Raw genomic sequence first — 15844 nt, 5'->3', positions numbered from 1 at the left:
AGCTGCGACCTGCCCTCTCTTTTTCCTGTTCCTGGCTAAGGCTGCCCTACAACTGAAGGTGTAATTCTTTTTATTTTCATTCTCTTTATTGTACATGGATGAATTATAGTTGCATATATTTTGAAGCTGTAATTTTGTTGTTTAATGACTGGTGTTTAATGACTAGTGTCAAAGCAAGTCTGGGAGGTTTTTGTTGTTGTTAATGAGCATTATTTGCAGAAAATATCACTACAGTTCTAGACTTGAAGCTGGAGACCATCACTGAAAGCCCTGGACATCCAGCCACTTAAGCAGCTAGTTGGCATCTGCATCTGTCAGCATTTTAATGTCTCTAAACTGTATCTTCCCGTGCAGCCCAGTTAAAGGATATTGCCTATGGCACTAAGCAGTACAAATGTAAACCAGAAATCATGCCGGACGACTCTGTTGATGAATTTGATGCAGCCATCCACCTGGAACGAGGAGAAAACCTATTTGAAATCCACATCAACAAAGTCACCTTTTCTTCTGAAGTCCTGCAGGCATCTGGTGACAAAGAGCCTGTCACTTTCTGTACCTATGCTTTCTATGACTTTGAACTGCAGACAACTCCCATAGTTCAAGGCCTTCATCCAGAATATAACTTCACTTCTCAGTATCTTGTCCATGTAAATGACTTATTTTTGCAGTATATTCAGAAGAACACTGTCACTCTGGAGCTTCACCAAGCCTACAGCACAGACTATGAAACAATTGCAGCATGTCAGTTGAGATTCCATGAGATTCTAGAAAAAAGCGGCCGAATATTTTGCACAGCAAGTTTAGTTGGTAAGTAGTTTATGATCTTCGGAAGTTTGAATCACTAGGTTGGCTTATGTGTTCACTGGCATTCTACATTGGTATCTTTGTTTTTAAAGATTGATTTTATTTTATGCACGGGCATTTTGCGTGCCTGTGGTGTGTGTGTGTGTGTGTGTGTGTGTTTATGCATAGAAAAGGCAGGAGAGTCTGCCCAGCCCACCACCTGTAAAGCTCACTGTAGCCAGCCTGTGGCATGTAAAAAAAGGCACCTGAAGTGAAGAATGTTGGCCAACATCAGAGAGGTGTCCAATACAGAATCCCCACCAGCACAAATCACAGGGGAGATGAGAGTCCAGTTCAACTGACCCACACACATACATGCACATAACTGAAATTAGCTCCAATTGTCAGAAACCCCAGAGAAGTCAGTCTTGTTTGTTCTTTTTTTTTTTTTTTTTTTTTAATTTCTTGGCCTGGAGGTGGTGCACACCTTTAGTCCCAGCACTCGGGAGACAGACACAAGGGATCTCTGTGAGATTTGGGGCCAGCCTGGTCTAGAGAATAAGTTCCAGGAGAGCCAGGGCTACACAGAGACACACTGTCTCGAAAAACAAACAAATGAAAAAATTTCCCTTTGTACTTGCCATGTTTTTCTTTTTAATACACTGTAGTAGTAATGTTTTCACTCCACAATATTGAAAAAGTATGGTTGTCTTTCCTTCACTTCGTACATTCATCTAATTTTGCTTACACATAATTTTCACTACTGGGCAATCTATTTTATTTTCAATTTTTTAAAATTCTTTTTTCCCTTTATGTTTCCACTTCCCTCTTCTTCCCAAATCCTTTTTAATGAACTTACTGTCTTGAATGTAACTATCGGTTATATGCTTATGAAAGGATTTATCCACAATGTCTGTTCACTCCCGCCCCTCCCTCCTGCTCGTACTGACACTCTTCTTCCCTACTCATCCTCCTACTTTGCTGTCTCTTCCCACTATGTTTAGTTAGGTTTGCTTGGTTGAGCATGGGCATGGGGTCATTTACTGGATTGTGGACAGTTTACTAATCTCTACACTACTGAGGAAATGATACCTCTTCCCCAGTAACCATTAACTAGCAATAGCTCCTCAGGAGGGAATGGGCCTCAGGAGCCAAACCCACTCCACCCACCCTACCATCCATGATGAAATGTTGTTCAGGTCTTGTGCAAGGCATCCATAACTGCTGAGTGTTGGCCATTGAAATGGCCATGCCATATCTAGAAGTAGTCTATGCATTCTCCCCAACACGGTCTCCCTGCCCCCTGTCTACAGTGTCTTAGGACCTTGAGAGGGCCCTTACAGAGGTCCAGGTTAAGGCTGACCACTCAACAGTCACTATTCCTAGCACTTTGGCCTATTAGGAATCTTCACATTAATTACTGCAAAAGGAGCTTCTCTGCCCAAAGCTGAGAACAACACTGGTCCGTGGGTATACACATAACATATTTAGAAGACAGTTGGTATGCTCGTTAGCAAAACAATTGGAGACCCACCCACCCAAGACCTATATGACCTCACCAACCATATGTTTTTGACCATGTTTATAGTACCAAGCATATATTCCCTACCATAGAGCAGTCCCCAAATCCACTCAGATAGCAGTTGGTTACCCCCAAACCAGTCATTTTACTGGTTATTGCAGTAGACATTTCTTGTCTTGCTGGTTGGTATTATGGCATGTAAGGTCCATGGCTATGTATGACCAGTAATGATTTTCATCTCCTAGCAGCCACAGTACTTTCTGGCATTATGAAAGCTAGCCGCCACCAGAGGGAAGCTTCTGTTTAGTTCCAGGTTGATTTTCCTGTTACCTGTGTCCAAAGTGTGTGGTGACTTTACCACTAGGGTCTTCCCATGTAAGTTCTGATGGACAAGAGCAATGACAATTGCCTATGTTGTTTTCAGAGCTCATAGAGATATATTCTGCAGCTGGCACTGGAACTTTGGTGTTTAAAAACAAAACACAAGGAAGCGTGGCTTCTGGGAGTAGTATCTGGGCACTTGTATTCAAAGCCTTTTTAATTTTTTTGTTACATGTTTTAGTTACCTTATAAAGTAGTAGGCTTTTATATGACTTTCTCATTTACCCCTAATTTTGTTTAGCCCTCTCCCCTCACTATGATTTTAGTAGAATTTTTACTCTATCTTCCTGGTTTTTAAATTAGTCTTATTCTTCTATTTTTCTAATGTTTTCACGCTTTCGTGTTTGGAGGGGAATCTCTGTTGTGTTGACTTTTGTTATTGCTAATCTCTTGGGTTTTCTCTTGCTACCACAGTGTCCTTCCCAGCCTCTTCTTTTTCCTTTTATTTACCTCCAGTCTTCTTTGTTTACCCTTTCTCTACCTACCTCCTTTATCTAATTCATTGATTGTTTCTATTTTCACATTTACCCTAAATGGTGTTTAACTTGGGCTGGAGAGATGGCTCAGCAGTTAAAAGCACTGATTGCTCTTCCAGAGGACCTGGGTTCAATTACCAACACACACGTAGCAACTCACAACTGTCTAACTCCAGGAGCCAAGACCCTCACAGACATATATGAAGGAAAAACACAAATGCACATAAAATTACAATAAATTAAAAAAATAATGATGTTTAACTTGAAAGCACACTGCACAGTAGTTTTCCATCTGCCATGGTCACTGGTGGTGTGCTAATGGACTATGATTAATTTAAGTGTATCTCTGTACCATTCATGATGGACTATGATTAATTTAAGTGTATCTCTGTATCATTCATGCCTAGTTTGGTGCCTGTTGTTTGCTTTTTCTCTCAGGTACTAGAGAATAGGCCCTCAAGTGTCAGGGTCTCAATAAAGAAATCCTCAAATAAAACTAGGACCAATATCCAAACAAATAGAAGCACAAATCACAACACGCGAAACATGAAAAAGCAGAAAAGCATGACTCTTCCTTAGCTGCTGAACTCTAACATACTGAAGTAGTTAAAAGGGCAGGTGAAGACATCATCAATAAAAATTACCAATGGCCTTAAAGAAGATACACAGACAAGAAAATGAACTTGATTTTGAACCTGAAGAAAAGAGTCAGCAACACTGACGGAAAAGTCAGCAAAATGGATTTTAAAAATCCTGCAAGGAAATTAAGATGGGGGGGGGGGGGGGGTGTTAATGTGAAAGCTTCAATGAATCAAATTTTTAAAACCCCAAAGTGTCACAAACAGGCTAGACTCAGCTAATCAAGAGAGAATTTCAGGGGTAAGGACAAGGACAGGGAAATACTACACTTAAATATGAATAAAGGAAAGTAATAGGCATGTCTGACGACCACAGTGTCCAAGAACTCTGATGCACAAGAATCCCCAGGGTGGATGGAGCTTCCTTCATTAGTGCTTATTGCTGTACTGTTCACAACAGACAAGACATGGAACCAGCCTCAGAAGCGATAAGGAACCGTAGACATACACAACGGAAGCCATTCAGTTGTAAAGGATAAAATCACTGTATTATAGGAAAATTGATAGAGCTGGAGACCAGTATGCTAAGAGAAATAAGCCAAATTAGAAAGACAAATCCTGTGGTTTTTCCTGCATGAGAAAACACTTGATGTTTAAGTGTGCACGTGTGTATGTACATGTTTCTATGACATGAAAGTTGAAGAGGGCATGTGGAGATAGAAGAGCACAATGGAATATATAGGCATGAAAGCCAATGGGGGGGCTTGGGGGAGGAGACTAGGGTTGGGGAGAAGCAAGGGGAGTCACAATGAAACCCCATTACTGTGCTCATTAAAACAAAATTAATTTGATAACATTTTAAATCATAATTTGACCTTTTTTTTTATTAGGCAGGGCAAGGGTAGTAAGAAAAGTAGCCATATATTTATTAACTTCAACCTGTCCATTAGTCCTTCCATCAAGATTTGCTGGGCCGAGGATATTGCTCAGTTGGTAGAGAGCTTGCACAGCATGCACAAAAACCCTAGGTCTGGTTCCAGCCATATGGTGCAGATCTGTAACCCCAGTACTTGGGAGGTAGAGGTAGGAGGATCAGAAGTTCAAGGCCATAGTGAGTTTGAGGTCATCTCCAGCTAGACACCCTGTCTGGGGGTCGGGGGGGGGGGTGCTGATCTGTTGAATGTGGGTCAATGAGGGAAATAAAGGAAGCAAAATTTCTGGCAAGAGCAACTAGGAGAATGGCAATGCAACTCACAGGGAAGCCCAAATGGAACAAACACAAAAAAGAAAATGCAAGATTCTGTTAGACAAGATGCACCTGTCTATTAAGCATCTGACTGAGGTATCAGCTAGACAGTTGGGTAAATTGTCTGAAGGCTGGGGATGAAGATATAGAAATGAGAGCCATTAGCTTATAGATACACTTTATCCTGTGGACCCAGATAATACTACATTGAAATGAATCCAGATAAGGAAGAAAAGGCGACAGGTGTCTGAGCATTGGGAATCTCTAGAATGTGGGGTTCAGGAAGAGGGAGAAGGAACAGCCGAGAAAACAGTAGCCTGTATACAGCAGGAAAACTTGAGTGTGTGGTCCTCCAGAAGCCGAGGGGCCTGTGAAGGAGGAGAAGGGAGGGAGGGCAATTTAGTGTCTAATTGAGTGACTCACTGCTTAGCTAATGGAGTCCTGACTCAGAAAGAAAATATTTAAGTGCCTTTTTCCTCCTGTCATCAGCAACCCTGGCCTCTCCCAAAGACTACAAGTTCATCCAAAGATACTTTATGTATATACAAATAAAGGTATCTGCAGTGATACTCTTCTTTGGGGGCTTTTGAAATAATGGCAGATATTAAATCTTTTTCAATATTTACGGTAATGGCCCATTTGTAAGAAAAAATTGACTGAATAAGCATAATATACTTAATACTATGGTAACATTCAGAAAAAGTTCCTGAACTTTCTTTTTGACAAGTATTTAGAAGCCATATGTACCATCCCTTGGGAAGAAATATTTTGAAGGCAGCTGCATCCCTTGCCCTTAAGAAACCTGTGTGGTGTACATACTTCACAGTTGTGAACAGACAGACTGGAGTGGTCAGTGCAGTAACAAGGACATAAGCTCTACACTGGAAGCTTAGTGCTGTCAAATCTTCAGAAGCCATGGAGCAAAGTCATGGTAGAGAGAGAGAAGCTGCCTGAGCAGAGCGTACACGGCGAGTACCGTACAAGGGCACATTGACAGTGCTGTTATTTGGCGTATCTATGACCTCTTCCATATGCTGTGGTCCAGCAAAGAAGTGAACAGATGCCAAAGATCCCTTAAAAGTTGAATCAAAATATGGAATGTCATATTTATAATTTTGAGGTTGTATATTGTAAATGTGAGGCTAGACTGAGTCCAACTTGTTTAAAGAAAAGTACCACAGTATCCAGAAGAATCTGTGGAGTATCTGATTCACTGTTTGGATTTTTCTTTACATGCAAGATTGAAATGATAGCAGTTGAAACAGCTCAATCATAGTTTGTCATGGCTCTTTAATATTTAACATTCAGTGAAACTCATACTCCAGATGTAACTTGCTTTCGTTTCCGTTATTTGCCAGTCAAACATTATTTGTGCAAGTCATATTATTTTACTCTGTATAAAGTTTATGCTTTTAATATATAATACCATTGGTGTATTTTACTCATACATATTCTCATTTCTGTGACTATTTTAACTGTGGATCATGCATTGATTATGTGTAGGAACTAAAGGAGACACCCCAGATTTTGGCACAGTAGAATACTGGTTCCGATTAAGAGTTCCCATGGACCAAGCAATCCGACTTTATCGAGAGCGGGCAAAGGCATTAGGATACATAACATCAAATTTTAAGAAGCCAGAGAAAATGCAGTTGGTAAGTTTGTTTGACTGTAAGACTCTTTTATAGCACAGGATCTATGCTATCTCCTTATATCCTATGCTTTAGACTGAAACTGTTTTATTTTATGGGCATCAAGTGGCTAATTTAACCTTTTATTTAAGAATAATCACACTCCCAGGAAGTAGCAAGAATGGTAGAGAGTTGGCCTGTTGATACTTTGCCACTTACTCTCAGTTGTAACATCTTACACAGTTAATAGCCTAATCTGGAAAGGTGGAAATCAAGCTGGTAATGGGGGTGCATGCCTGGTATCCCCGTTCTTCAGGAGACTGAGGCACAAGGATGACAGTTTCAAGACCAGCCAGGGCAACTTCACAAGACCCTGAATCAAAACACAAAATTTTTAAAGGGCTAAGGATGTAGATTAATGGTAGAGTGCTTGCCTAGCATGTGCATTGCTAGGCTCTTGGTTCACTACCTAGTGCTGAAAAGCAAAACCAAGCACAAAATTGACCTGTGTAGTATTATTATTTGAGCTCCATACCATAATCAGACTTCATCAGTATTTGCTCACAATCATTTGTGTTCATTCTGTACAGTTTTTATGCTTGTGGATACTCACTAAACCACTACAACAAGACACAGAACTGTTCCTTTGATACAAAGGATTTCCCCTGTGCTTGACACTTTTAGAAAATAGTAGTATTATCACACATCAAGAGACCTTCATTAATGATTTCTGCTGTTAAAGAAGTAACTATTATATCACTCTCTATGCTTCTTTCAAACTGGTTCCTACCATTAGATTTTTGGAATGCAAAGTAGAATACAAAATTAATGCTTTCTCACTGAATACCAGGAGTTTAAATGCAGGTCTCTATTCCCCTAACTGTATTTCAAGTCTTAATAGCCACATTTTCAAATTAGTTCCATGAGCCAATAAATACACTGAATCAAGTTAAATAGAATTCTGGAGTTGATGACCTCTTCTATGTAACATGAATATCAAAAGAAAACAAAGTATGTGAGTGACAGGGAGAGAACATGGCAGAAACATGTTGAAATGTGTGTGCAGTCATAATTGTCTTTCTTCTTTTTTGGAGTCTATGGTTCTGGGCCCCATAAACAGTGGCCAGGTTGATGGTAGGTGATCCCATTTGTGATCCAGTAGTCCACCCAATTAGGATTAAGGAATATCCCCTTGGCCTCTGTTGAACCAGGCAGATTTTGCTTTCCAAAAGCAAGGAGAAGTAACTCCTCACGCCTCTAACATTTGAGATTTGGAGCTGTTGATAGCCATCTTCCACCATGTTAGGCAGCAAAGTGAAATGAGTCTGAAGAGAGAATAATGAACCAGCACTCAGACACCAGACAAAGTAAAATCTGGTGTTTCCCAAAACGTATGAGCTTCTAGGGACCAACCATGTTTCTGTTGCACAAAATATCCCTGTAATGTTATGTGAAATTGTCTTCTTTCTTACTTTTGCTGGATGTATTGCTTCTTTGAATTAACTTAAAGGACCATGACAATGTAAATGTAGATTCTCAAACCAAAGAGGACATGACACCTGCTTCCTAGAGATCACCTTCCTGTAGCATTCTTCACAACACACCTTGAAAGAATCTGGTACAGCGATGAGAATTAGTGTTTTCTTGGTTTTCTACTGTAATGGATTGTTGTGGGGGTGGGGAAAGGGGGGGGGGTACTTTAAAAATCATTCCACTGAGCTTTCCGTGGCTGAGCGCAAGCTCACCTGGGTAAGAGTGTTGTACCCGCTCAGGTTTCCACTGCACACCAGCAGAGGTCTCCACTGAGACCAGCATTTCTTACTCAAGCCAGATGCAGTACTGCAGAAGGGTTCCTCTGGTCAGAAGTTCTCCATGGCTGAACTAAACGAGTCCCTAGAACACTGATGTTTTCTTTGTCTCCAGATCATCTCAGCTATAAAAGATTTATCACTTTCTGCAAAGGATTTCTAGTATCTGGTATGGTTGCCAGTGTTCCCAAGAGGGACATGGAATAGTTCCCAGTTCTGCCCAGGGCTTTTGCTCATCTCTTGTGGAATGCCCTCCCAATCCAGCGTTTTAGCCTTTCAGGCTTATCTCAAACCACTCTGGGTGAGCAGATGAGTATCCTTTGGTTAGGATGGTCTTCAGACCCACCACTGACTTGGCTCTTCAGTTATTAAGCAGAATTAAGAACATCACAGTAACTTTTTGCCTTGGGTTTATTTGATATTAGGACTAATTTCTACAAATATCCTTGGTCACCCATGTTTGCTGCCAATAGCACAGGATTGTGTATTCTCACGTGTGCTAGGTTTTTCATTGTATGGTTCTGAAACATGTTAGTTTTGGATAAGAATCTTTTTCGCTGAGAAAAATTACTTTAACATAAAAATATGTAGTTTTGTTCATTTACAAAATTTTGTTTGGAGGTTGGCAGCTGACACTTATCTTTTAACTGTATTTTTTCTACAATATAAATATGTATGTCTTCCAGTTGAGTCAGCAAGCACCCACAACTGCGCAGATCAGTTCAACAGATTCCACAGATGGCAGCTTAAATGAACTTCACATTACAGTAAGATCTTGCAGCAACCTACAGTCCCGAGTGAGCCACCTGCAGCCACACGCATATGTTGTGTACAAGTTTTTTGATTTTCCAGACCATGACACAGCCATCATTCCCAGTAGCAATGATCCGCAGTTTGATGACCACATGTGTTTCCCAGTGCCAATGAATATGGATTTGGATCGATACCTTAAGTCAGAGTCTCTGGGTTTTTATGTGTTTGATGATAGTGATACCCAGGAAAATATTTACATAGGGAAAGTCAGTGTGCCTCTGATCTCACTGGCACATGACAGGTGTATCTCAGGTAAGAGTGTATTCTTGATTCTCTGCAACTGTAAAAGCGACTTAAAGTTTACCTTAGTATTATGTCTATGATTTATTAGTAACTAATTTTCCTAACCTTAGGCAATATTTGTACTTCAGGTCTATAATACTGTTTATATTTTTAGTTATTTCCTTGGTTGGAATTACAGCACTTTCACTGTTTGAGGGACTATAATATACACCATATAGTCTATTTAAAAATAATAATAACTTCATTACATTAAGTTATAAAAAGTCTAATGTAATTCCATTCTCTCTTCCCTCTTTTGTGTTGTTACTGCCATGTATATGTACATAGTATGCCGGTAATTTGTCATTTTTATTGGTGTACATTAATTACACAAAATAATGCATTGTGACATTTTCATACATGTACATAACATGTGATCATAGTCACCACTCTTCCCCATTACCGTCTTTCCTCCCTCCCCTGCCCCCTTTGCCCAGATATAGAAAAACAACAATGAAGTGTTCTAAATGCTTTGTGTAGTGTCTTACTCCTGTAATAAAATTAAGAGAATGGGAAACTGTAGTTATAGAGATCTTGATCTTCACCTGTATATTTACTATTTGGGGTATTTATTCTTCCTATAGATCAACTTCCTTTCTCACTCTGATTTATGTCCTTACCATAGGATCATTTCCTTGCTCCATGCAGCTCTGCCTCAGACCTTTATGATGTATGTTATCTTGTGTGTTATGAACCCAACAATATAATTTTATAATTACTGGTTTATTTAATTATCTTTTAAACAGTTAAGAGGAGAGAAGAAGAGATAGTTGCCTGGTCTCTTATGATTACATATGCAGTTACCCTTTTGGTCCTTATCAGATGTGTGGATTTGAATTACCATCATGTGTCTTTTTCTTTCAACCTGAAGAAAACTTACTTAATATGTGCTGGAAGTCAGTTCTGCTGCTAGCAAGTGGATTCACTCATTGTTATCTTGGAATAGTCTTACTTTTCCTTTGAATTTTTTAAAGGCTAGTCTTGCTAGCTAGTGGTTTGATTGTTGGGTTTTGGCATGGTTTTGTTATCCTTCTGGCACATTTAGTACATCAAACCACTGGCTATGGGCAGCCATTGTTTCTAAGAAGCCACCTGTTAACCTTACTGTGAGTCATATATATATGGTGCTGTTTTTAAGACTGTGTTTGAGGTTTGAATAGTTTGTGCTGACATGTGTTTCCTCTGTGTTTCTTCTGCTTGTGGTTTGTTGAGCCTCTTGTGTATGTGATACAATGTTACACACCCCATTTGAATAGTTCTGTCAGGTCTTCTTTAAATATTTTTTCTCCCCCTCCTCCTCTTCTGATACATAGTTGGTATGTTTAGTGGCACCCATAGGTCTCCCTGGCTTGGTTCTTCTTTCTCCCCATTCTTTTCATTTGATAGTTTTACTGTTCCATCTTCCAGTAGACTGGATTAATTCCTGTGCCACTCACCTCTCCTGTTGAGCCCGCTGTTGGATGTATTCCCTTGCAGTAGTGTTTTCAGCTCCGTAATTTCTATTACTTCTTTTTAGTTTCTTCTTCACCATCCTCCACCTCTACTCCCAGTGCTGGCTGGGTCTCTAGAGGCTCACACAAGCCAGCACTCTACCACTCACTGATAGTCCAGCACAGTTTCAGATAGATAGATAGATAGATAGATAGATAGATAGATAGATAAACAGACCAGAGAGACAGAGAGACAGAGACAGACAGACGAGAGAGAGAGGGAGAGAGAGATGGAAGATAGATTCGCTTTACTGTCTATTTGATAGGTCATTATCATATAATTTAATTTTCCTCATAGATTTTTATTGAAAAAAATTTCCATATAATATATTCTGATCATAGTTTCTTCTCTGTTGACTCCTCCAAGATCCTCCCACCTTCCTACCCACTCAACTCCATGCCCTTACTTTCTCTCTTTTTCTCTCTAGTAAACAAACAGGCAGAAACAAAGGAAGGAAGGAAGGAAGGAGGAAAGAAAGAGAGAGAAAAAGAAGTGTAGCACGAATCTTAAAAGATCTTATTAATAAAAACAAGCCCGGTATTGGGGTGAATTCTGAAAGATTAGAGGCAATAGCCTAGGATGTTTGCGGGCTTTCCATGGGGACCTCTTGGCCAACTAGTCAACTAGATATAACCCATTTCTGGAACTAGATGTTTTACTTGATGGTGGAAGATGTCTAGTTGGGGCATAGTCTCCCCTTTATTTGGTGACTCCACTTATACTTCCTTCAAATGTGTATCTATTTTAGGAAGCTTCTAGAGGTTTCCATATAACCCTTCACATAGCCATTAGGGTTACTTTTCCCTCCCCATATCCCTTTCTCATCCGTCCTCTCCCATGTAATCCCCCCACTCCAATCTCCCCTGCCTCTCCAGTACTCTACTTACCTTTCCTTAAGAGATCCTCCCTCCCCCCAAGTCCCTTACTTATATGTAACCTCTGTGGTTGTACAGGTTATACATGCCTATTAAAAGGCTTAGAAACTAGTATGCAAATAGAGTTAAAACATACGAAACTTGTTTTTGCGGGTCTGGATTACCTTACTCGGGATTTTTTTTTTTTTTTACCTCCTTACTCAGGATTTTTTTTTTAGCTCTATTCATTTACCTAAAAGTTCCATAATTGTGGTTTCTTTAACAGCTGAGTAGTATTCCATTGTGTAAATGTGCCACATTTTCATTATCCATTCATCAGTTGATGGACATCTAGTCTATTCCCAATTTCTGGGTATTATGAATAGAGCAGAAGTGAACATGGATGAGCAAGTCTGTCTGTGGTAGGATGTAAAATCCTTTGGGTATATGCCCAAGAGTGGTATAGCTAGATTTTGAGGTAGATCTATCCCCGGCCTCTTGAGGAACTGTCACACTGATTTACGTTGCAGTTGTACAAGTTTGCATTCTCATGAGCAAGGAATAAGTGTTCCCTTTCCCAACATCCTTGATAGCATGAGCTGTCATTTGCCTTATTGCTCTTGGTGATTTCCACTGGTATAAGATGAAATATCAGAGTAGTTTGGGTTTGCATTTCCCTGGTTACTAAGGATGTTGACATTTCTTTAAGTGTTTTTTGGCCATTAGTGTCTGATTCTTTGAGAACTCTCCATTTTAGCTATATACCCCATTCTTTAATTGGTTTGTTTTCTTGATGTCCAGGTTTTTTATTTCTTTATATATTTTAGATATAAACCCTCTATCAGATGTGAAATTGGTTTAAAAAATTGCCCTTCTGTAGCCTGCCACTTTACCCTAAATGATGTTATCCTTTGCTATACAGAAGTTTTTTGGTTTCATGAGGTCATCCCATTTATTAATTTTTTGTTCTTTTTTTTTCTTTATTCTTATCTAATACAATACATCCGGACCACAGCTTCCACTCCCTCCCTTCCTCCTAGCCCCAACACTTCCTCTCTCCCCCAGATCCACTGCTCCTCCATTTCCCTTCAGAAAAGAGCAGACTTCCCAGGGATATCAACCAAACAAGGGATAACAAGATACAGTAAGACTAGGCATAAACTGTCATAGCTTGGCTGGATGAGGCAACCCAGTAGGAGAAAAAAGGTCCCATGAGCAGACAAAGAGTCAGCACCTTCCCACTACTGTTAGGAGTCCCACAGGCCCCCTCCCCCAGGTAAACAACCACAGCATATATGTAGAGGGCTTAGTGTAGACCCATGCAGGCTTCTTGGTTGTGCCTCAGTCTCTGTGATCTTCTATGAGCCCTGCTTAGTTCATTCTGTGTCCTCCATTCCTCTAGCTCCTATAATCGCTGCCCCCCTTCTTTGGAGTTCCCTGAGTCCCACCTAATGTCTGGCTCTGGGTCTTTGTATCTGCTCCCATTAGCTGCTGAAGGAAGCCTCTCTGATGGTGATTGGGCTAAGCACCAATCTAGAGTATAGCAGACTATCATCAGGAAACATTTCATTGACTTTGTTTGTGTGTTTGTTTGTTTGTTTTGCAGTCATGTCTGATTCCACCCCAAGTGTCTGAACCACCCAGCTTCCAGATCCTGGCCATCCAGGCAGTGTCCAGATGGGCTGCCTCTCATGGCTTGGGCCTCAGGTTAAACTAGTCATTGGTTGGCCACTCCCACAAGCTCTGAGCCGCCATTGCCCCAGCACATCTTACAGGCAGGACAGGTTGTGGGTTGTAGGTTTTGTGGCTGGGTTGGTATCCCAGTCCCAGCACTGAGAGCCTAGTCTGGTTAAGAGAAGATGACCTGTTCAGGCTCCATATCCTACATTCCTTGGACTAGGTCACCCTCCTAGGCTCCACTGCACTAGGTTTCCACATCACCGCCAGATGCCCCGTATTCCAGTTGTCTCTCCCTGTGCTCTCTCCCTCCACCCCTCCCTCACCCACTTGATCCCCTCATTTCTGTCCCCATCCACCCCCAGTCCACCCATGAAACTTCTTCTCTCCTCCTTACCAGGGAGGTCCATGTGTGCCCCCCCAGACCTCTCCTGTAGATCTAACTTCTGGGTCTGTGGATTATAGTATGGTTATACTGTACTCAACAGCTAATACCCACTTACAAGTGAGTACATACCATGTTTACCTTTCTGGATCTGGGTTGCCTTGCTCAGGATGATTTTTCTAATTCCATCCATTTGCCTGCAGATTTCATGATGTCATTTTTTTCTGAGCTGAGTAGTGCTCCATTGTGTATATGTATATGTTTTTTGTTGTTGTTGTTTTGATCCTTTGTCAAAAATCAGCTGTCCATTGGTGTATGGACTTATGTCTGGGCCTTCAATTCCATTCCATTGATTGGCGTGTCTGTTTTATGCCAATACAATGCTGTTTTTATTACTATAGCTCTGCAGTACAACCTGAAATCTGGGATAGTGATACCTCCAGCAGTTCTTTTATTATTCCAGATTGTTTTAGCTATCCTGGGCTTTTGCGTTGTGTGCCTTTCTATATGAAGCTGAAAATTGTTTTTCAATTTCTGTGAAGAATTGTATTGGAATTTTGATGGGGATTGCATTGAATCTATAGATTGCTTTTGGTAGGATGGCTGTTTATACTTTCTAAATCCATGAGCGTGGGAAATCTTTCTGTCTTCTGGTATCTTCTTTAATTTCTTTCTTCTGTGTCTTAAAGTTTTCATTATACAAGTCTTTCACTTACTTGGTTAACGTTACTCCAAGATATTTTTTATTATTTGAGGCTATTGTGAAAGGTGTTATTCCCCAGTTTCTCTCTCAGTCCATTTGCCACTTGAATATAGAAGGGTTAGTGACTTTTTGTGAGTTAATTTTGTATCAGCTACTTTGACTTAAATGTTTATCAGCTGTAGGAGTTTCCCAGTGGAATTGTTAGGGTCACTTGTATACACTATCATACCATCTGCAAAAACTTTGACTCCTTTCTTTCCAATTTGTTTCCCCTTAATCTCCTTCAGTTACCTTGTTGCTGTAGCTAGAACTTCAATATAGAGGGAATAGATATGGAGTGAGTGAACAATTTGGTCTTGTTTCTGATATTAGTGGAATTGCCTTGAGTCTCTGTCCACTTAAGCTGATGTTGGCTGTGGGCTTCCTGTAAATTGCCTTTGTTATGTTGAAGTGTGCCCTTTCTATCCTTGGTACAGGACTGTTATTACGTTGGGGTGTGGGACTTTTGTCAAAGGCTTTTTCTGTTTACTATGATATGATCATGGTGGGGAAGTTGTTGTTTTGTTTTGTCTTTCAGTTTGTTTATATGGTGAATTGCATTTATCCATTTACATATGTTGAACCATCTCTGCATCTCTAGGATGAAGCCTACTTGATCATGGTGGATGATGTTTTTGATGTATTCTTAGATTTGGTTTGCAAGTATTTTATTGAGAATTTTTGCATGTATGTTCAAAAGGAAAATTTGTCTATAATTCTCTCTCTTTGTTGGTTCTTTATATGGTTTGGGTATCAGGATAACTGTGGCCCCATAAAACAAATTGGTCAATGTTCCTTCTGTTTATACTTTATGGAACAATTTGGGCAGTATTACCATTGACTCTTCTTTTGAAAATCTGAAAGAATTCTGTGCTAACACCATCTGGCCCTGGGATTGTTTTGGTTGGGAGACTTTGAATTCCTGCCTCTACTTTACTTCATACTATATATGGGGGCAAGGAAGGGGAAAGGCTACAGCTAGTGGTCTGCTGCAGAGCTGGAGATGCAGAAGGGGGATTGGATCTGGAGAAAGGAAGGAAAAGTGAAGATCTGCAGTTAGCCTGCCTCTCTATCCATGGCCTGTGAGCCAGGCATTCCAGGCTGGGATCATGGGATGAGGCAGGGGAAGGAAGGTTGGAAGGAAAAATCTATGTGATCATTGGTGATGGGTCAGA

General features: G+C 40.4%; 1 protein-coding gene across 4 annotated transcripts in view; it reads left to right on the top strand.

Annotated features, from left to right (window-relative positions):
- Nucleotides 1-15844, top strand: part of Rpgrip1l (RPGRIP1 like) — a 98816-nt gene that overhangs the window by 44555 nt on the left and 38417 nt on the right. For all 4 annotated transcript variants that reach the window (XM_036187369.1, XM_036187367.1, XM_036187368.1 and 1 more), the window contains 3 exons: nt 355-807; nt 6490-6641; nt 9112-9490. In XM_036187369.1, the coding sequence (XP_036043262.1) occupies nt 355-807; nt 6490-6641; nt 9112-9490 (984 nt within the window). The remainder of the gene's footprint in view (nt 1-354; nt 808-6489; nt 6642-9111; nt 9491-15844) is intronic.

This window comes from Onychomys torridus, chromosome 5, assembly GCF_903995425.1.
Source record: "Onychomys torridus chromosome 5, mOncTor1.1, whole genome shotgun sequence".
Taxonomy (NCBI): Eukaryota; Metazoa; Chordata; class Mammalia; order Rodentia; family Cricetidae; genus Onychomys; species Onychomys torridus.
The sequence above is the reverse complement of the archived record's forward strand: the minus strand, read 5'-3'. Positions and strand labels throughout refer to the sequence as shown.